Here is a 22,504-nt window from a genome sequence, read left to right on the forward strand (position 1 = left end):
AAAGTATAAGTAAATAAGATGTGAAAATAGGCAAATTTCCATTAAATGAATGAAAATTTTTTTAAAAGTTTTGCTTTCCATATCATTTGAAGAAGGGAAATTATAATTTTAAACAATATTCAAGTTTATTAGCAGATTTTTAAAAGTTTTATACAATGTTTAACTTTCATCACCTTCAACGTTTATGTTACTCCCAAATTTTGCATATAACTGAACTTTTCAAATCTGCTAATACCTGTTGAATTGATTCCACTCTGGATTCTAAGGTGTCAGTTTCTTCTTGCAAATTTTTCTTTGCTTTTGCTAACATTTCTTGTGTTTCTTCCTAAGAATGGCTAATGAAAACATTACCAGTCTGATAAGGTATCATTAAGCAGTCATCTGCAAGCATGATATCCTCACAAACATCTTCTAAATTTTGGAGTTACTTCTTTTTTACTTCTATTTCTTCCTTTAGTTCTATGATTCTACTTGTATTCCGTGCTAATTTGTGTATTGTAAGACTGACATCTGCAACCACCTTCTTCATGGTGGCTGCCATCTTGGGCCATGAGTGTCTTTTAAACTGTAAAGCACTGTTCACATGGGGTTAGGATTTTTATTGTATAAGGGTGAGTCAGAAGTCCTGCATTTGATAATGAGGTTGCAGGAGAAAGGTACCAAAATGTATCAAATATCAAATACATGCTTGGTGCCAAGCCAGGTTGTTTTGTATAAATAAAGGAGATAATGCTGTTCCTCACAACTATCTTGTGAGGTAGGCATTGTTGCTTCCATTTTACTTGGAGGAAAATTGATGCTTCAAGAGATCGAGGGACTTGCAGTGCACCAAAGGACTCCCTCTAGAGCCCACACTGTCCGTCATATATTTGTAAAGAGATTTTAAGAAAATGCTATGGTTTCCTTTGTGACTTTCCAACCCATTCCCTGCTCTACTCCAGTGTCTTTCCTCTCTTGTTGGCTTCATGTCACAGCCCCGGTCTCTGTACTCCTTGCTTTCCTTGGTGGTACATACACCAAGTGCACTTAGGCGCCCTTGTTTGGCCATTAGTTGATGGAGGAGCCCTTTGGGTCAGCAACCTTTTTGTTGACAAGAGGGGCTTCTTACTCCCCTGGGGAGCTGGTAGGAAGGGCCTAGGATGTGTTGCTAGTTAGAACTGGCTCTTGTCCAAGGTCATGCAACTAAAAGATGGTAGTTGCTTCCCTTCATCGAGACTCAGTTTTCTTATTTTTAAAATGGGCCTATAGATGCTTCCTTTATATGTGCTGATAAATGTTTCACCACAAACTCTCTGGTGAAGCCACAATTTGTACTGTTTAACAGTCCCAATGGTGTAAATACTCTCACCACTTGTTGTTGTTCAGTCACTCAGTCGTGTCCAACTCTCACCATGGCCGATTTCAAACTACCAACACAGGGTCCTTGAAGGAGGACTTATAAAGAGATCAGCTCTAGTGTAAGTTGGTTCCAGTGCACTGTTATTGATTGCACCTATCTTAGAGTTCCCAACCTGTCCCCAACTTCAACCTGTTCACACCTGTATGCAAATACAAGGCTTGTTCCCTCAGTTCCCAGAGCATCTAGGAAAGGGAGAGTATCATTTAAGGTCTGCTCCTTGCCTGAAAGTTCTCCCAAGAGAGAGTGTTTAAGGGGCATAGAACTTGAGAAGATTTTGATTGAGGCTCTAATTAGAGTATTTTTGATCAATGTTGTTGGGCTGCTGAGGTATTTGTACCAGTTGTTTCCTTCCACTGTCTAATTCTTAACTAGATGGGAAGATAGTGGAAGGTTCTGGACGATGGCCTGAGGGTTTGGTCATTCCAGAAAGCACTTAGCTTTCTGTTTGAAATCCCAAAGCCTCTCCTACCTCTCCTGCCTGTAGCGCCTGCTCTGCTGGGTTCTAACCTGAAGATCCCAACTATGAGGATCTCTGAGCTAGAAAGTATTTTGGAGGACCAGAGATCTGGTCTCACCTCTCATCTCAATAGCATCTACGCCAGTTGATGTTTCTTTAAAATTCCCAGAGGATAAGAATCACCTGGGACAAAACTACTGCCTTCCAAGCTCCTCCTCTGAAGTGTCTTTTTCAGTAAGCTTGGAGTGGGGTCCAGGAATCTAGGTTTTTAAGTTAGTGCCCCAAATGATTCCCAACAGTTAAGTTTGGGAAATACCACATTGCCACTGCACAATCCTATGCCACATGGGTGTCATTTTGTCCATTTTTCAGGTAGGAAGATTGAGAGATCCTGGCTTGTTTTTGGCAGAGCTTGATCCCGCCCTCAGGTTTTTAGACTACATAGCTATGTTCCTTCTACAAGAGAGGAATTACTTCAGTATGTAGAGAAATTACTTTAGCCCCTGATCTTTTGTGGAGGTAAGCTGCATTTAACTCTGGAGAACCATTCACTAGGCCCACTGGCCTAGATGTCCCTGTAGTTACTGCTATCTACTTGACGTAGTTTCCCTTCAATAGAGCATCCCTCTGCCCATATTGACTGTTGACACCAGCCCTTGAGAGGCTGTATTCCATGCCAGAGGTTCCCAAATTTGGCTGGGCCTTAGAATTATCTGAAGCTCTTAAATTCTGATGCCTGGGCCCTGCTTCCTATATAATAATAAATCATGATCTCTGTGGGTGAGGCCAGGAAACGTGTCTTTAAAATTTTTTCCCAATTGATGCTGATTAGCCTATCTACAGACCCCCTTTGTGATTTTTCTGGATACCAGCTGAAGGAGTTTGGACATTTTGGTGGGTTGTGTTGGAGGGCTGGGAACCTGTGTGTATTAATGGGACACAATTAGAGAAAATGGCAAGGCAGAGCCTAGGATGAGGAAAGAAGAGCAGGCGTCCTTTAAAAGGACAAGGTAGCCTAGGTGCTCTGTTGTACTCTGTCTTACTTCAGGGCTCTGCTTCTTGAGGGGAAATCCCTATCCCTCCCAAGAGAGAAAACATTTAAAATAATGCAAGGATGTGTGTGTTTCTCTCTGATATGCATGGCTTCAAATTGTCTAACCAAGTAGAAATCTAATCATATTTTAGAGTTCCCCCAAAATCAAAGAGCACTTAGGCTAGAAGGGCCCTCTGCAGGTCTTCTTGGCAACCCATAGCCCTTCGGTGTAGTCAAACCGGCTTTTAGTTCAAATTATTCTGGAGAGATTGCATATTTGCAATAACATGGCTAAAAATGGAGGCACTAGTAATCATCACATTCTACTTATGATATGCCAAGTACTTTCTTGTCTGTTATTTTAACTTAAATCTTCCAATAACCCTGTTGTGAGGTTGATATTATTAGGTTCATTTTATATATTAGAAAACTGAGTTTTAGAAACAGAAAGGTAAGAGAGACTCTAAAGCATCTTTCAGCTATACCAAGATTTATTTCTCAAAGAACTGAGACCATTATTTCTAGAATGAGGACTCCAGTTTTGTGAGTGCCCTAGATGCCAGGTTTGACTGTTGGCATACCAGCAAGGTTGGCAGGAAGCCAACCGTAGCTTAGCTCTGGGACCAAAACAGAGCTTTTTTTTCTTAAATATTGGAGTATAGTTGACTGCTGCTGCTGCTAAGTCACTTCAGTCGTGTCTGACTCTGTGTGACCCCATAGATGGAAGCCCACCAGGCTTCCCCGTCCCTGGGATTCTCCAAGCAAGAACACTGGAGTGGGTTGCCATTTCCTTCTCCAATGTGTGAAAGTGAAAAGTGAAAGTGAAGTCGCTCAGTCGTGTCTGACCCTTAGCGACCCCACGGACTGCAGCCTACCAGGCGCCTCCGTCCATGGGATTTTCTAGGCAAGAGTACTGGAGTGGCTTGACTGCTGCTGCTGCTGCTAAGTCACTTCAGTCGTGTCCGACTCTGTGTGACCCCACTGACGGCAGCCCACCAGGCTCCCCCCGTCCCTGGGATTCTCCAGGCAAGAACACTGGAGTGACTACTGTATATAAAATAGATAACAGTGTGCTAGTTTCAGGTGTACAGCATAGTGAATCACTTATATCCACTCTTTTAGATTATTTTCCCATATAAGTCATTACAGAGTATTGAGTAATATACGGTAGGTCCTTATTTGTTATCTATTTTATATATAGCAGTGTGTGTGTGTGTGTGTGCGCATGTGCACTCAGTTGTGTCTCTTTGCGACCCCATGGACTGTAGCTCGCTAGGCTCTTCTGTCCATAGGATTCTTCAGGGAAGAATACTGGAGTGGGTTGCCATGCCCTCCTCCAAGGGATCTTCCCAACCCAGGGGTTGAACCCGAATCTCCTGCATCTCCTGCATTGGCTGGTGGATTCTTTACCACTGCGCCACCTGGGGAGCCCATATAAGTAATGTATATAGGTTAATTCCAATCTCCCAATTTATCTCTACCCCTTCCTAATAACCATAAATTTGGAAAATAGAGTTTTTTATTTAGCTGGAAGCCTCCTCTTGTCCCTACATAGTTGACTGATCCTGGCTTCAACAGTTTTAACACAGGACAGGGCAGAAATCCCATTATTAATGGATGGAATCCAAGCTGATGCTTAAATCAGCTCCAGTGCCCTTCAGAGCTGGGATGCTGGAGGTTTCTGTGGTGTGTTTCTGAGCTGAGAGAATAGAGCCCTCTTCTGGTGCTCTGCGTAACTAGTGTCTCCAGGCAGCTGCAAATGGTCTGTGTTTCCAGTCTATAAATACTTCTTGTGAAACTTGTAGGCAGGAAGCTGGGTCAAGCAGGAAACTGATGCTAGTGACTGTGCTGGGTGTGGCCCCAGAGAGAGGCTTAATCCATGTGAAAGACTTATTTTATTAATGATAGGCCCTCTTTCCTTTTAATTCAGGGCCTTCAAAGTTTTATGAGAATTGAAGAATCTGTTGTTCTTGGCTACCTGGATATAAATCCATTCCTCAAATTCCTGTCTCTTTCCCTGCTGTGTCGTCTTCACCCTCTGTACCTCCCTGCTCTGTCCCCACCTCCAGCTTGGGTCTTGGCTGTACCTGCTGCCAGAGACCTTCCAAATTAGTTGCTATTTAAGTTTTAAAACAAAACTGTCCTAAAAAAAGGAGACCTTTTAGTTTCCTTCCTTGTGGTTATAAAGGGTTTAGTCTCCCCTAGAATGAGTGATGGTGAATGTACCAGAGCCTAAAAGTTAGGTTTGCCCTCTGTCATAAAGTAGACTTCCATTCAGTGTCCACTTAGAGTTTTTAATGGAAGCAAGCTGGTTCTGCCTTCTCCACATAGTTTTTTCAGCTCAACATCCTGATTTGTCTACTGTTTACTAAGTGCTGCTGCTGCTGCTAAGTCACTCCAGTCGTGCCCGACTCTGTGCGACCCCACAGACAGAAGCCCACCAGGCTCCCCCATCCCTGGAATTCTCCAGGCAAGAACACTGGAGTGGGTTGCCATTTCCTTCTCCAATGTGTGAAAGTGAAGTCGCTCAGTCGTGTCCGACCCTTAGCGACCCCAGGGACTGCAGCCTACCGGGCTCCTCCATCCATGGGATTTTCTAGGCAAGAGTACTGGAGTGGCTTGCCATTGCCTTCTCCGTTCTAAGTGCTAGGATGTTTCTATTGCTTATTATGATCGCCTTGCTATCATACTTTCCAGCTGCTGTGTGACCCTAGGCCAATGCTTCCCCTTCCTTGGACCTCAGTTTCCCCAGCTGTATATTATAGAATTTGAATCAAGTGATCTCTGAGGTTCCTTTCAGGTCTGATAGTTGGGGATTCTGGATTATTTATTCTCTTGGAGAATAGGGATGAGAAGTTCAGAAAGGTTTATTCTGAAGGAGCCAGATGAGTTTCTAGGATGAGTAGATTGAAATCTTGAGGAAATTTAAAGAGGAATGGCCATGCTAAGGAGCTTATGGGGTAGAACCCTGTGCCTAGGAGGAGAGATGAATTAGGGTAGGGAGTAAGGGAATGGGTGGTGTTTGCTTCTGGGGTATGTTTTGGCTGAGCTGATTTTGAAAATAAGTCCTGGAGTTAGGTATAAATGGTGAGGAGCTAGTTTCCTTCCTGACCTTAATGTGTTGAGAGGCAGAGGGGGACTCTGCCTCAGTCTCAGGTTAAGCAAAAGACTGTGCAATTAAGGTTGGATTAATGGGAAAGCTGTCGCTTACTAAAGTTTCTGATTGTTTCTCTCCTTTTTAGCTTTGGTCTCTGTCCTGAACTCTTCTCACATAGTGACAATGTAATTATGTTCTTATTGTTAGCAAAGGTTAGTTTTGTTTGAGGTTACTCCCCCAAATATAACTGGGCAAGTAACACCCAGGCTCCGATATGCCCTTGTCTCCCAGTTGAAGTGATTCTTAGGGAAGGCGACTGGGTCAAAGCAAGTTAAAGGGGAACCGTTGTCTCCCATGCCCTTTGCAGCAGTTGGAGTGACTGAAGAAATACTGCTGACCCATTAAAGGTATGGGTGTGCATGGGGTCCAGGTGGTCTCCTTTCTAGAACCTACTGGGGAAAAGCACGGCATAGGAAGGGTTAACCCTAGGCAAGTCTTGTTGTCTGTGTTAAGTAAGGGTCTGGAAATGGGCAAGAAGAGGTCAGAACAGATAACCGTACCAGGTCCCACTTCCAAGTCCACTGGAAGAGGCTGAGTTGCTGGGAAGTGAGTGAGTCAGTGGAGAAGGAGGGGGGGAAGGGAGATGGGGAGAATGCCTTCTAGGCTAGAGATTCAAAGCAACCCTTGTTTTACCCCTTATGGAAAACAGCTGCTTGAGTCAGTGCTGTCATCTCAAGGGCCAAGAGAGACCAGGCCCTGCCCTGCTCTGGCTCTAGTTCTGGCAGCAGGAAATGGTGGATGCTAGAACCTAAATAATGGGGAAAGGCAGTTTGAGTGAAAATGTAATGACTGCCCTCTGTCCGTGGAAGAGACTGAAGTTCTGGGGTTGCCCTAGTAGGGCTCATCCTACCTCTGGCCATCCTTATGCACTTACCTTTGCCTTCTTCATAGCAGCCATTGAAAGCCCAGAGGACTTGGGCCTTTGAAGAATGGGGAGGTGGCAGGTGAGAGGTGAGATCGTTGAGCTCAGACCCAGTTGGGCTGACTCACAAGCTCTGCCCTGGCAAGGGGGCCTTCCCAAGTAATGCTTCCCAGATGTGCCCAGGTTCCCTTATACGAGAGTGTTTGGGCCTTAGCCAAAATAGTTGCCAAGGCATTGTCTGAAGTCAGTAGTGAAATCAGTATGACCAGAGAGGTAGGTGGAGTCAAGGATGGTGCTCTTCAATGTCCAGAAGGCCTGTCTTCACCACTTGCTGGCTGAGTAAATGTGGTTTCAGTGATGTTAAGTGAGACTGTGAGTGAAGGGGCTTGGTGCATTGTTGTTAACACAGTTTGTTCATTTCCATCTTTATGTTACCTGCGTCTTTGCTCATCAGTTTCCTTATTCATGATGTGGGGCTGGTAATGCCAGTTCCTTCTGGCATATAGGTCCGTGGTTCAGACAAGTCAGTTGTGACTATTTGACTCTGTCTCTGCTTTGTCCTCTGCGTGTGTGCATGCTCAGTTGTGTCTTGACTCGTTGCGACCCCATGGACTGTAGCCCACCAGGCTCCATTGTCCATGGAATTTTCCAGGCAAGAATATTGGAGTGGGTTGCCATTTCCTCCTTCAGGGGATCTTCCTGACCCAGGAATTGAACCCACATCTGTTGCATCTCCTGCATTGGCAGGCGGATTCTTTACCACTGCGCCACCTGGGAAGCCATCCTCCAAATTCCTCTCTGGTAAAGAGCCATATTGTAGTTCAGTAACATGGGGCAAATGAGAGGAAACTTTGCTCCGATCTCCTCTCTGTGGCCCAGCTACTGCTCATCTGGGTACTCTTGGCCATAGGAAATGAGAGAGTTGAAGTTGGCCAGGTCTAGAGGGCAAAGTTCCCCAGCTGTTGCTGTCAAGGCAGAGGTAGGTAGTTATTTTCTTTTTTAGGCCAGCCAACTGGGGACACAGAAGAGATCCAGTTTGTTGAGGGCTTTGGATGACAGACTACTGAGATGGGCTATAGACCAATGAAGGGCTTGCTTGGGAATTGTCTGTATTCCATTTTTCAATAAATAAGTGTATTTATTGTTCTTGGGCTAGGGGTGGGTGGGCTAGTGTATATGAGTGACACCCCCCCACCACCACATCCAGACTTTTTGTTCCTTAAACCTAAATGTTTTCCAGAGACACAGTTTTCAAGGGCAGGCTTAGACAGGGCCTTAGTTCTTTGGTAGGGACCACGTCTTGAAATGCTATCTCACCCAGGCCAGCTCCTCCATTCCTGCTGAGCTGTGGGGCTGCCTGGGAACTTTCTGCTGACTTTGGAGGCTTTATTTTCAAGTTCTTGCCTTTCAAACTAGACTACCCTTGTTTCTTCATTGATACTGAAGAGGCCAGGCCCAAAAGGAAGGCAGTGGGTACCCACTTGGGTGAGCATCCTGTGTGGCAGTGGATCTGGTCCTGCAGCTCCTTGTACACATTTGGGTCTCAGGTTACTGTTAAGGTAAATAAGAGATTTTCTTTGATCACCACTCTTGCCCTATACCTATCACCTTCAGTCCTGGTCATGCTATTACCCTTGCTACCCCTACCGCCAACACACGGAAAATCAGGAGAACACAGACCCATGATCCTGTCTTCAAGACTCACATTTTATTCTGAGTTGAGTGGTGGCAAGAATAGAAGTCCCTTTGTGTTGTGTTTGCTTTTCTTCCTAATTTTTTAAACCTAAGACTTTTTGTCCCACAGTGAAGTTCAGGGAACCACAGGCTGCTTTCCCTTGAGATGCAGCCACAGTGGAATGACAGAAACTCTGAGCAGGGATTCTGGAGACATAGGTTCCAGTTTAGTTTCAGCTGGACAACTTCAGATTGAAGGAGAGCTCTTTCTTGTTCTGGGGCAATGCTCTATATATGATATAGGAAGCATGAACAGTTCTAGCCTCTCTGACATACTTATTCTTAACCCAGACTGAGTTCTTTTCTACCGGTTGATTTATTTAAGAAACATTTATAAACAAATATTTCAGTTAAATATTTGGAGTTATGGGCCAGCCCCTGAAGATGGTAGATTGGTATGACTCCTTTCCACCTACCTTCCTGGCCTCTGTGCCCACTCTTCACCTTGCAGGCCTTATTTACCCTGGAGGGGCTCTGCATCCTTGCATCTCTGTCTCCTTTTGGGCCATTGCATTGTGTCTCTTTCTTTACCTGGGACATTTGGGTGCTCTTCCCCCCAACTCCCACATTCTCCCTTTTTCAAAATCCCTATCTTTAGAGACCCTGCAGGTACCACTTTGAACTGTGGTTCTATATTTCCACAAAAAAGTTTCTTCTGTTCTGGTATGGTACTTCTCAGGTTTCCCTTGTGTGTTATAATTTTCCTGTTATTCAGTAAGTACCTTGGGGTCAGAGACTGGTTCTACAGCTCTACTGCAACCATAGTTCCCTAAACATAGTATTCCATTAATACTGGGTAAACTGAAATAAATTTATAGAAAGCTCCTTAACCTGGAGTCCTTGGGCCTCCATGAAATCCATGGGTATAATCTGAAGTGGGAAGGATCTATGAAGATGAATGGAGGAAAATTTACATATTTTTTTCACTGCTGCTGCTGCTGCTGCTAAGTCACTTCAGTCGTGTCCGACTCTGTGTGACCCCATAGATGGAAGCCCACCAGGCTCCCCCGTCCCTGGGATTCTCCAGGCAAGAACACTGGAGTGGGTTGCCATTTCCTTCTCCAATGTGTGAAAGTGGAAAGTGAAAAGTGAAAGTGAAGTCGCTCAGTCGTGTCCGACCCTTAGCGACCCCACGGACTGCAGCCTACCAGGCTCCTCCATCCATGGGATTTTCTAGGCAAAAATTTAACCCTTCTTTCAGCTATGAGTTTAGGCCAAAAAAAGGCAGGACCTGTGACTTTGTCACCAATGGAAATCTAAGATACTTTTATATTACAGTTTAGTTACTATAGATTTTTCAGAATATCATTTATGCTGAAGACAAAGTTGAAATTACAGTAGTAATAACTAATAAGACCCAGTGTTAGGTAATTATATAATAATGAAGAAGTACATATTAAATTTTTATAACTATTTCAATATAATTGGTCTCTTTGTATCTACTTTATTTCATGCATTTACAAATTTCTGAGAAGGCAATCCATAGACCTCACCATACTGCTCAGAAAGGTCTGTGGCACGAAAAAGTCAAGATGTAAAATGTTCCCACCTCTGAGTCTGTATACTATGCTGTATCTATCTTTTGTCTCTCCTTGCTTAGTACTGTTCATTTAGCCAATATCTTGTGAGTACCCACTGAATCTTAGATACTAGAGACAGAACTCTAATTAAGACAGAAGCCTCAAAGTGAGAATGAAATTTCTCTATATACTTAAAGGACTATTGTCCCTTTTCTACTTCTTATCTGCCAAGTCATTGGTGTTTTAAGGGCTCCCCTGACTCAGTTCAAGTATGATTTAAGGCTAGATATTGAAGCCAATATGGATGTGAGAGTATGGATATGTGGATGTGAGAGTTGGACTATAAAGAAAGCTGAGTATCAAGGAATTGTTGCTTTTGAACTGTGGTGTTGGAGAAGACTCTTGAGAGTCCCTTGGACTGCAAGGAGATCCAACCAGTCCATCCTAAAGGAAATCTGTCCTGGGTGTTCATTGGAAGGACTGATGTTGAAGCTGAAACTCCAATATTTTGGCCACCTGATGTGAAGAGCTGACTCATTTGAAAAGACCCTGATGTTGGGAAAGATTGAAGGCAGGAGGAGAAGGGGACGACAGAGGATGAGATGGTTAGATGGCATCACCGACTCAATGGGCATGACTTTGGGTAGATTCTGGGAGCTTGTGATGGACAAGGAGGCCTGGCGTGCTGCGGTTCATGGGATTGCAAAGAGTCGGACATGACTGAGCAACTAAACTGAACTGAATTGAAGCCAAATTCTAGTCCATTGGGCCTCATTCTCCCTACCTTATGAGGGTCCATTCTATGGAGGTCACTGGATTGGCAGGGAGCCTAGGTAACACTGAGTCAAAGTGGCTAATCTTACCTGCTGTCTCCCACTGGGGTACTTGCCTCACTTGTTCCTCCCTTCATGGCCTTTCCTGTCCCATTGTCAATCCTGAAATAGATTTCCTCCTTGGCTCCCTGGTGAGATTTATTTACAAAATTGTTCCCCAGGCCTGGTCCTCATCAGAATTGTTTAGCTGGCAAAATTGCTGTCTGGCACCCTCTTCCCCACTAGCTGATCCCTGTGCTCAGGAAAAGCCCATAGGTATTAAAGACTGATAAGGCTTAATGTTTTAGCTACTCCATGGGGATTTGTATCTTTGACAATTCTACTTTTATTCCACCCCCCCCAATAGAATAAGTATTATGAGAGCATCCTAGAAATGTAGATTAGTTTTCTTTTTAATTTAAAGAAGAGAGAATGCATTCATAAGATCACTACCCCAAAACCAAGACTGACTAACACTTGGGTATGGTTCCAATAATCTCTCTTTGAATACTTTTTACAAAATTGAGCTCATGAAATCTTGTTGCTTCAGTTCAGTTCAGTTCAGTCGCTCAGTCGTGTCCGACTCTTTGCGACCCCATGAATCGCAGCACGCCAGGCCTCCCTGTCCATTACCAACTCCCGGGGTTTACTCAAACTCATGTCCAACGAGTCGGTGATGCCACCTAGCCATCTCATCCTCTGTCGTCCCCTTCTCCTCCTGCCCCCAATCCCTCCAAGCATCAGGGTCTTTTCCAGTGAGTCAACTCTTCGCATGAGGCAGCCAAAGTATTGGAGTTTCAACTTTAGCAACAGTCCTTCCAATAAACACCCAGGACTGATCTCCTTTAGAATGGACTGGTTGGATCTTCTTGCAGTCTAAGGGACTCTCAAGAGTCTTCTCCAACACCACAGTTCAAAAGCATCAATTCTTTGGCGCTCAGCTATCTTCACCATCCAACTCTCACATTCATACATGACCACTGGAAAAACCGTAGCCTTGACTAGACGGACCTTTGTTGGCAAAGTAATGTCTCTGCTTTTTAATATGCTGTCTAAGTTGGTCGTAACTTTCCTTCCAAGGAGTAAGCGTCTTTTAATTTCATGGCTGCAATCAGCATCCTCAGTGGTTTTGGAGCCCCCAAAAATAAAGTCTGACACTGTCTCCACTGTTTCCCCATCTATTTGCCATGAAGTCATGGGACCAGATGCCATGATCTTAGTTTTCTGGATGTTGAGCTTCAAGCCAACTTTTTCACTCTCCTCTTTCACTTTCACCAAGTGGCTTTTTAGTTCCTCTTCGTTTTCTGCCATAAGGGTGGTGTCATCTGCATATCTGAGGTGATTGATATTTCTCCCAGCAATCTTGATTCCAGCTTGTGCTTCTTCCAGCCTAGCATTCCTCATGATGTACTCTGCATATAAGTGAAATAAGCAGGGTGACAATATACAGCCTTGACGTACTCCTTTTCCTATTTGGAACCAGTCTGTTGTTCTAACTGTTGCTTCCTGACCTGCATAGAGGTTTCTCAAGAGGCAGGTCAGGTGGTCTGATATTCCCATCTCTTTCAGAATTTTCCACAGTTTATTGTGATCCACACAGTCAAAGGCTTTGGCATGGTCAATGAAGCAGAAATAGATATTTTTCTGGAACTCTCTTGCTTTATCCATGATCCAGCAGATGGCGGCTATTTGATCTCTAGTTCCTCTGCCTTTTCTAAAACCAGCTTGAACATCTGGAAGTTCACGGTTCACATATTGCTTAAGCCTGGCTTGGAGAATTTTGAGCATGACTTGACTAGCATGTGAGATGAGTGCAATTGTGTGGTAGTCTGAGCATTTATTGGCATTGCCTTTCTTTGGATTGGAATGAAAACTGACCTTTTCCAGTCCTGTGGCCACTGCTGAGTTTGCCAAATTTGCTGGCATATTGAGTGCAGCCCTTTCACAACATCATCCTTCAGGATTTGAAATAGCTCAACTCGAATTTCATCACCTCCACTAGCTTTGTCCGTAGTGATGCTCTTTCTTAATATTACTGAGGTGTTTTATGTGGGCATGAATTAGTCATTATGAATATTTTATTTGACCATGTAACAAACCATTGTGTGGCTTTATCATATAGGTTACCTAAGCAAAATATCCGACAACTAAAAAACTTAATCTTTGGAGGTTCGAAAGGGAGGAGATATATGTATACCTATGGCTGATTCATGTTGAGGTTTGACAGAAAACAACAAAATTCTGTAAAGCAGTTATCCTTCAGTTAAAAAATAAATTAAAAAAACTTAATCCTTGGTTTCTTTTAATGGAGACATTTTACACTTTGGTATAAGAGAGATTTGACTTGTTGGCTTAAATTGTGAGACTTGAACTTAGATCTGAATTCAAACCCTGTCTTCCCCAATTACTAGCAATGTAACTTTAGACAAATATCTAAGTCTTCATGCCCAATGTGGAGATAATCCTGCTTCACAGGATGATTATGATTATTGGGATAGTACATATAAAGTGCCTAGTGAGTAGTAAGTCCTCATACATGAAAACTGCTGCTTATTGTTACTATTAATACTATTACCGCTGCTACCAAGTTTTCAGCCAAAGAATCCTATCTCTACTGATGAAATATCAGCTATCATTGACTTTAGCTGGGTGATCTATTCCTAAGAGTAGAGGGTACTTTTTCTAGTACCCATGAAATACTGTGTGTTTCCATCTGGGCCTGTCCCTGTCCCTTTTCCCTCTGCTTACTTGGCTTTGGTAGCACCTCTGTCCTGCTCACACCTGTCTCTCTTGAGGGCCCTTTCCTCTCTTGTGCCTAGGGAGACCAATGAGACATATATACAGGGAGTGTTAACAATGCAAGTCAGTATATAGAACCATCGACATCAGCACTGAAACGGCTGTTGGAAAGCGCCTAGTATAATTGACAAACTCCATCTCCCGCACTCCTGCCCTTGCACATGTGAAGGGAACTAAGGCTCAGGAACGGGATAAGATTTATTCAAGGTTGTAGAGTAAGCCAGTTATGGCACTAGGCTTGGAATCCAATGTTCTTTATCCTGCCCTTAACTTGCCTCTATGACCAGTGCTATAGATAATACAGGCTATGGATCAGAGGTGGGGAGAGAATGCTGTTGGCTTGGAGCTGGCTGATGTAGGTGGAGAAGGCTTCCTGGAAGAAGTATAGCCAACATTTGTTTCCTTTTGATAGTAGGTTTCTTCGCATTCATTTTTTTGCCCCTTGATAAGCACTGCCTTGTAGCTGTGGGGGTGGGGGGGTTTGTCTTCAGTAAACTGGTTGGGAGCAGAGGGCTAGGTTATTGTTTGTTTCAATGGTCTCCCTTACTTCACACCATTATCTAAGTTCCATAGGTTCCTGCACCTTAGTTTCTTCTCCTCTAGTTGGACAAAGACTTATCCCAGGCTCTGTTGAGCATCGAGCCAAACAACTAACTTATCTCCTTTGATCTCATCCTAGATCAATGTGCGTGTGACCACCATGGATGCTGAGCTGGAGTTTGCCATCCAGCCCAATACTACTGGCAAGCAGCTGTTTGACCAGGTAAGGGAGGACTTATTGCTTCTTAGCCTCCCACTTCTCCCAGTAGCTTCCACTATAATGCCCACTTTTGAGGAATCTCTTCTCCTACTCACTCCTCCAGGAGAGGTCAAAACAAAGGCTGACCTCAGCCTTTATGAAGTAGGCAAATTTTAACTCTGGCAGCCTATATCTTGGATAGCTCCAATCAGTCCTATCCTTGGGGCTAAACATGGGAGAAAAGAGAAGCAAGTGGGATATGACTGTGCTAGATTCTTTAAAAATGTCAGCAGGCAGAGCCCTTCTCTCAACTCTGAAAGATATACGTGATCTCTTCTCTGTTTTAATGATGAGGCTCAGAAATTAAATACTTTTATTGCACTCAGCTGGTATCTGGCTGGGATTTGAACCCCACATTCTTGTCACTCTACAACATGGCCTCTGTTACTTGGTTTTTCTTCCCAGTAGAAGGAAACCAACATATTCTCCCTGTAGTAGTGTGCTCTATGTACATTTTCCTCAAGGAATATTGGATATTAAGATACCACAGTGGGTGAGGAATGCAATAAGAGGATACCTCAGCTCCTATAATCCTGACATGGAGATAATACTGAAGTAGTCATCCCCATCTACAATCCAAAGAATGTCCCTTCATTGTGAATCACCATTGTCAGAAAGGATGTGCTATATAACAGCCAGTTGGGGTCCATAGAATCTGTCAGCATTCAAAGACTCTTCAGGGGCCAAAGGAATGTGCCTTCTGTGACCATACTTCCAGGAGTAAAAATGGGGCTGTCATTTCCAGAGACTGGAATCCCTCCAGACAGGCCATTATCCTATTTCCACACCAGCCTCTGGTGAAGTGAGAGTCTGACATTGTCCTGGATGTTGGGACCACATGTCCCCTTAATGGATTTTCCATGCCCTCCTGCTTCCCTTTCTCCTTTGCTTTCTGTGTACTTCTGCTGTCTGAGAGCTTACCCATACTTGGGAAGGGAAAGGAGGAAAAAGATTATATTCAAATAAGATCATTCTATTACTATGAATACTTCTGAGGAGAGGATGGAGATGGGGATGGTACAGGGCTGTTTTCCATTCAGATCTCTGTGTAAAAAGAAGGAAAGTATGACTAGAAATATGAGATAGTTTGGGCATGTCTCCTGAGTCCCTGATGTCATGTGATAGAGTAGGAAAATTGCTGTCTATGGGTAATACAGATGAAAGTTAGCATTTTGTCCAGGGCTTCCTGTATGTCAGGTACTATGCCAGGCATTTTGTATACCATATCACTTGACTATCACAAGGCCCTATGAGTGCGGGGATTAGTACTGGCCCCATTTTACAGATGAGGAAACAAAAATCTTCATATTCTTAGCTAGGCCTTGGGGAAATTATTGAACCTTTTTGGGTTAGTAGTCTCATCCCCCCACACTGCCCCCCGCCCCCGCCAAGTGCATCTAATGTCTACCTTGCAGGCTTTTTGTGAGATTATGAAAGGGTCTATTATTTGTATCTCACTTGCTACCCAGTGGCTTGTAAGGATATATAAAATTCAAAAGGCTAAATTAGAAATAGGTGAGAAAGACTATAAGAAAGTGCATATAGAGAATTGAGTGTTATGTGAAGCATCAGGCACATAGTAGAGATGTAATAAATGATAGCTCTCAAATGCCATGACACTTCTTGTCTCATTAATCAGATAGAGTTGAGAGATTAGCTTGAAGATCCTCAGTTTATGTAACTTTGGATTTAGTTGGAACTTGCTTCTTCTCTGGAGTTTGTTTTGTATCAAATGTTGAAAGGTAGTCATTGATATTTAATTTGAGAAAGTACAAATTAGAGGGACATTTAAACACACATTTACTACAATTAATGTGCTGGCATTCATATAGTTCACAAGTGATTACAATGCTAATCTTGAATATGACATTGCATTTTGATTATATTAAGGTTTTGCCTTCTCCCTTTGCATGCAGGTTTTATGTTGGAAAGCCTATAAAGGGATAGCCTAATGAACTAGAAAGGGCACTAGATAGAAAGTTAGACATTTTCGGCCTTATGGCTGGCTCTACCACTAACTCTCCTGATACCTTACACAAACCTTCCCCCTCTTTGAGCCTCAGTTTTCCCATCTGTACAGTGTCTAACTGATACCTCAAATCTGGTTATCGCTCAGAAATTTATGGCACTTATTTCTGTACTCCATACTTGTTCTTTCCCATTTCTAACCCCACTATTTGGATTTCAGATGACCTCTTTCTGTAAAAAGGAGGGAAATGCTTCACTTGAGTATGATTTGTAGTTGGCATGTACCAGGGAGTGGGAGGACAAAGCTACCTGACAGCAGCGACAGCTCTTCCTGTATAGGCTTCTTACTGTCCCTGGGACAAAAATGAGAAGGTGTCCATACCATAGGTAGGCTGTTGGGCCCTTTGCTTCAGACAGCAATATCATTCTGGGTAGCAGCTGTAGAGAAGAGAGTATAAGCCAATATGAATTTTATAGTCCAGCTGGGGGAACCAGAGGTTCCCTCGACCTCTGCCCAGACTCATTCCCAGAGCTCTGGTTCTATGCCTAATCTCTCTCAAGTAAATGACACCATCCCCTGCCTTCAACACTGGAGTCTCTGTTCATTTGCATTGGATGGGGTAACTATGGAGGGTGAGGAAGGTATAATTTAGAGACTAGGGCAGAAAAATCCTTGAATAAAGAAGTTTATTAACTTCAAAAAGCCACAAGGCCATGTAATTCTTTGTTAGTGTTTGTTTGGTTTGCATACTGTGGATGTGGTTCTGAGGAAAGCCCATATTGTAGGGATCCTTGGCTGGATTGGTGTGCTAGTTCTGAAAGCTACTGCTTCCCCAGGAAAGCCCTTGAGAAACTTGAATCTTTCTTATGGTTGGAGAGAGGAAAGGGAGGAAACCACGAAGTTCATGATTTCCCAACCAGGAAGATCAGTGTTTTGAGAAAAACCATTTAGTGAGTAGCTACTATGGACTAACTTTGGCTCGGTGTTTTAAACCTTGCAGTGACCCTGCCTGTAAGAAGTGAAAGAACACACTCTAGGTTATATAGTTAGTAAATTCTGATATGGAGTTTAAATTATAGCTCTGACTATAAATAAAACAATACTTTTCCCTACTGTGCTACTATGGAGTGAATGAGCCTGTTTGGCTCAGAGAAGACTCAAGAGGTTATGTATTCTCTGTCTTGAGGTCACTGAGGGGCTATCATTGGAAGGAAGGGGCAATCATGTTCTGTGACATCAGAAGGAACAGAGCTTGGACCCCATAGGTGAAAAGTACAGGACAAAAAGATTTGAACTCTGACACAGAATTGAGCATCTGTCTCTCTCAGGGCCAAGGCAAGTCTGGATGGGAATCCTCAGACCTGTGCATGTTCACAGGCCATTGGGGAGTTTGATTTTTTCCCTATCTCCAACTTGATGAGGCACAAGGGAGGAAGTCCATTATGTTTGACCTTCTTTCAGGGAGATCAGGGGCCTAGGAGGAAGGAGCTGGACTTCTTGGGAGGGACTGACAAAAGCTTTGGGGCCATTCTGGAATCCTGCAGTTGTCTGGCTGATGACCATAGAGGAAGTTGACTGGAGAGGAAGCACCCTCCTGGGCACCAGCGATAAATAACAGGCAACAATGGGACTCCATAGCTTGAAGAGGCCCAAGGCATGGTGGGAAAGGGAAATGGAGCCCATAGTTCTTCCCACTTGCCTTTGTCTCTTGTGAGTGTGGAGGAGTGAGAACAGCTATGGAGGAGAGAGAGAACATTTTTCTATAGCAATTTTTGTCACTTAGCCCCACTTCTAAAACCTGAGGTTCTTCCAAGGGCTCGTGATTACTTAGGTGCCATAAGTTCCACTTTAAGAACCCTCTACTTGTCTCCTCCTCAGCCATGGTCCTTAAGCTCTAGCTCTGCTGCTGCTGCTGCTAAGTCGCGTCAGTCGTGTCCGACTCTGTGCGACCCCATAGATGGAAGCCCACCAGGCTCCCCCGTCCCTGGGATTCTCCAGGCAAGAATACTGGAGTGGGTTGCCATTTCCTTCTCTAATGCATGAAAGTGAAGAGTGAAAGTGAAGGCACTGAGTCGTGTCCGACTCTTCACGACCCCATGGACTGCAGCCTACCAGGCTCCTCCGTCCATGGGATTTTCCAGGCAAGAGTACTGGAGTGGGGTGCCACTGCCCTTTCCAAGCTCTAGCTCTAGTCTAGCTTTACCCGTCCCCTCCACTTAAGGTTTTGAGCTGTGGAAAAGAGGTGAAATCTCAGAGCATCCATCCATTCATTCATCTATTCATTGACTGATTCAATATTGACTGAAGGTCTACTGTGTCTTGAAAAAGATCTCTAGACCTCTAGACCTATCAGATACCATCTCTGTCCTTAAGGAACTTGGAGTTACTCACCTTTGGAAACAGAGAAAAATACATGCAACTCTTCTCTCACGTTGAATGAAAAAACATCCTTGAGACTCAGGTTGTACATAGAGGTGGTATATAGAGCATGGGATTTCGAGTCAGCCTTGGGTTCAAATTCTGTCTGGCTGTTTAGCCATGTGACCTTGAATGGCTCATTTAGCCTCTTAGGACTTTACTTTTCTCAGTAAAATAGTAATCACACAATTTTAGAGATTTTGTAGTCTTACTTAATCCTCAAACAAGTAAAGTGCCTGGTGCATAGTAGGCACTCTAATGTTGCTTGTTCTTATTAAGCACTAAATAAATGGGTGGAATTTCCCCTGGGAGTTCAGATAATGGAGCCATGAAATCAAGAGGCTTTTCTGGCTCAGTGAAGTTCTTAGGATTTGTAGACTCTGCATTGAAGACAGCAATCCTTCTCCTTTTTCTATTTTTATTTTATAAAATACCTAATATCTGTTATTGTAATAGTTGTATCTCCATCTGATAGATGAGGAACTGAGGCTTGGAGAGAGGAAAATACCTGTTTAAGGTCAGACAGCTAGGACATAGTATAGTGGTTTGAATCAAGGCACATTTCTATTTTCTCAGTGCCTTTTATCAACTGTGTCCTCTGTGACTTCCCCTTTCTTTGCCTGTTTCCATTCTAAAAGCAAAGTTTGGTCCCTATACTTAGAACCCTAGATGAATGTGCTCTGTGTTATAGAGTAGGTGGCCACTTGGGCACAGTCAGTGTTGGGTAACAGAAGCAGAGATGGTGACAGCCCCTCCTGGAACTTTCCAGTTGTGCACTGAGTTGCTTTCAGGTAGGTGATTGATGCAGCTGCTGCCAAGCCTGTAATGGTTTCGGGTATTTGTGCATTGGTGCAGTTTTGCACATAATTCCTCATGCACTTAAGGCTCAAACCTTGCTTCCCAATCCTGCTCTTGGCTTCTGAAGTGATTGATTATGTCACTAGTTTATTTATTCAGATAGATGCATAGAGGATATGGGGAGGGGGCTTTGGCTTCTGGAATTGGCCTAATCTCCTCTGCCCTCCCCAGATCTCAGATATAAGTACTCTTCACATGCAAAAATAGGCAAACAGGAGTTCTTTCTTACTTATGATGCTCCTGGTAATTAGTGACAATTTTCTGAGAGGCAAGTCTCTTTCTCTCACTGCACCCCAGTTTTCTAGTTTATGCATCTTGGATCCTGTAATGCTCCAGTCTGTTTTGGGGGTTAGTATTATGTGGCTGAATAGAATCCACAGCCAGTGTTTTGCAAACTGAAGTCCTAGCCCCCTCTAGGTGAATGTGCCAGGTTCCAAGAGGTTCACAGACCTGTGGGCTGGATGTGATTTAATATCTTGGAGCATCAGTTGTACTTGTAGAAATCTATTTTATTATTAAAATATAGATATTTAAGGAGTAAACAATAAATTTTGCACAAATGATTAAGATTAACCCTTCAGGCTTCAAAGAAATTATGACTTACAGCCAGCCATCTCCTTGTATTCTGACATTTCCAACCCCACATCCCCACCCCCATCCCCTGGGGTATATGGATTCATTATCTTCTGTGGCTTAAAAATGTCTTCCGTGGCAGCTTTGAGAAATACTAGCTCAGGCCAGATGAGCTTGCTGTCTGAAATCAAAGGGGGCAAAGAAAGAATTTTTTTCTTAGAGATGCAACCACTTCTCAGAGTGGAATGGTGAAGAACCTGCTCATTGGAGCCACAGATGTTTTCCTGGAACTGGTACCTAGATACTCTTTCCCACTAGAAAATGGGGTTTCTCTTTTCTCTCAAGTAAGTTCTCAGCTGGAGGCAAAGCTTGAAGCAAGCTAAGCTTGGCCTCATTCCATATTTCAGGATTTGAAAATGGGGCCAAGTTGCCTGATCAAATGATTCCCAGCACCCTGTGGACCTTAATTGGAGATTTCCTTACAGCCTGGGGTCCATGAGTCATCTGTTTTATCCTTTGTTCTTTTTCAGTCTGAGTTCTGACTTCAGACCATATTTCCTTCACCCGACACACTCACTTCCTTACTTTGGGACTTCACTGGAAGCTAAGAGACATCACTCTCTCTCCAAGCCTACAGTCTAAGGAAGTAGAGCATTTATATGCATCTGATTTCTTTGTGTTCATAGGGAAGAGGCAGTGCTCAGAGAGATTGAAATGCTCTGCTGATCCTGATATCTTTATATATATATATATATATATATCACTTTAGCTATTACTTTATCCTCAGAGATACTCTAGATCCTGGAATTATTTTAGCTCCCATGATCCTCCCTCTCATTATACTCCTAACCATCCCACTAGTGAAGCAGACAACGTGGTGTAAATAAAGGCTAAGGAACTCACTCCTGGAACCTGTGAAACTGACTGTGTGGTCTGTGCCTGCCTCACTTCCTTTTAATTCTGGTGTCTTGAGTTTCTACACCTGGGCCGTTGGTACAGGCAAAAGCCATTTGCTACTCTACTAGTTCTGTCCCCAGTCTGCCCTGCCATGCACTAGCATCTTGTCCTAATGGTCCATTTTCAACATCTTCAGTGGGTACCAGTTGCACTGTACACACTATGTTTTGCAGCCTTGTAGAAAACCATTAATTAGGCCCTATCTTAGATATAGGATGTAAGAGATGCTTAAAAAAATCTTTTCTATCCACATCCTCTCCCTTTATCCTCTGCAAAAAAAAAAAGCCACTATCACATTTCAACATGACTACTTTGTATTCTCCATCTAAAACCTGATGGTAATGCCTTGAACATCCAGGATTGATCTCCTTCAGAATGGACTGGTTGGATCTCCTTGCAGTATAAGGGACTCTCAAGAGTCTTCTCCAACACCACAGTTCAAAAGCATCGATTCTTCGGCGATCAGCCTTCTTCACAGTCCAACTCTCACAACCATACATGACCACGGGAAAAACCATTGCCTTGACTAGACGGACCTTGGTTGGCAAAGTAATGTCTCTGCTTTTTAATATACTATCAAGGTTGGTCATAACTTTCCTTCCAAGGAGCAAGCGTCTTTTAATTTCATGACTCTGTGGACATGAGTTTGAGTGTACTCCGGGAGTTGGTGATGGACAGGGAGGCCTGGCGTGCTGTGATTCATGGGGTCGCGGAGAGTCGGACACGACTGAGCGACTGAACTGAACTGAACTGAACTGAACTGAATGCCTATTGACTTAGAGACTCACCTTTCCATCAAATCCTGGAAGTCTTGATCTTTCCTCATATAGTACACCTTCCCTCATTTATTCTTTTTAAAGCATGTTCCTAGTTACCCAAGTTGTCAAGAGGTATGTGGGAAATGGAGCTGTATTTCTTGGTCATTTACAAGCAACCTAATTAGCAGATTGGTAGAACTTGAGAGCATAAAGAAGTCATTTAAGCCACACCACTCATAGTAGATGGGGAAGCTGGATAGATGAGGAAATTGAGGCCCAGAGAAGGAAATGTATTGCCTAAACATCACACAGCAAGTGGGAGACAGAAGTGAGACTTCCACTCAGGTTTCTTGATACCTGATTCAAGCTATGAAAGGGGAGGGTAATCATCATGAACAC

At 43.5% G+C, this 22,504-nt stretch overlaps 1 protein-coding gene and 1 pseudogene across 1 annotated transcript in view; one reads left to right on the top strand and one right to left on the bottom strand.

Annotated features, from left to right (window-relative positions):
• Positions 1-22,504, top strand: part of MSN (moesin) — a 78,147-nt gene that overhangs the window by 35,634 nt on the left and 20,009 nt on the right. The window contains exon 2 of the mRNA XM_055437776.2: positions 14,453-14,536. Within this exon, the coding sequence (XP_055293751.1) occupies positions 14,453-14,536 (84 nt within the window). The remainder of the gene's footprint in view (positions 1-14,452; positions 14,537-22,504) is intronic.
• On the bottom strand, positions 160-541 carry LOC148773284 (prefoldin subunit 4 pseudogene; annotated as a pseudogene).

This window comes from Moschus berezovskii, chromosome X (assembly GCF_049115385.1).
Source record: "Moschus berezovskii isolate FMDL1 chromosome X, NW_MosBer_1.0, whole genome shotgun sequence".
In the NCBI taxonomy this organism is placed as follows: domain Eukaryota; kingdom Metazoa; phylum Chordata; class Mammalia; order Artiodactyla; family Moschidae; genus Moschus; species Moschus berezovskii.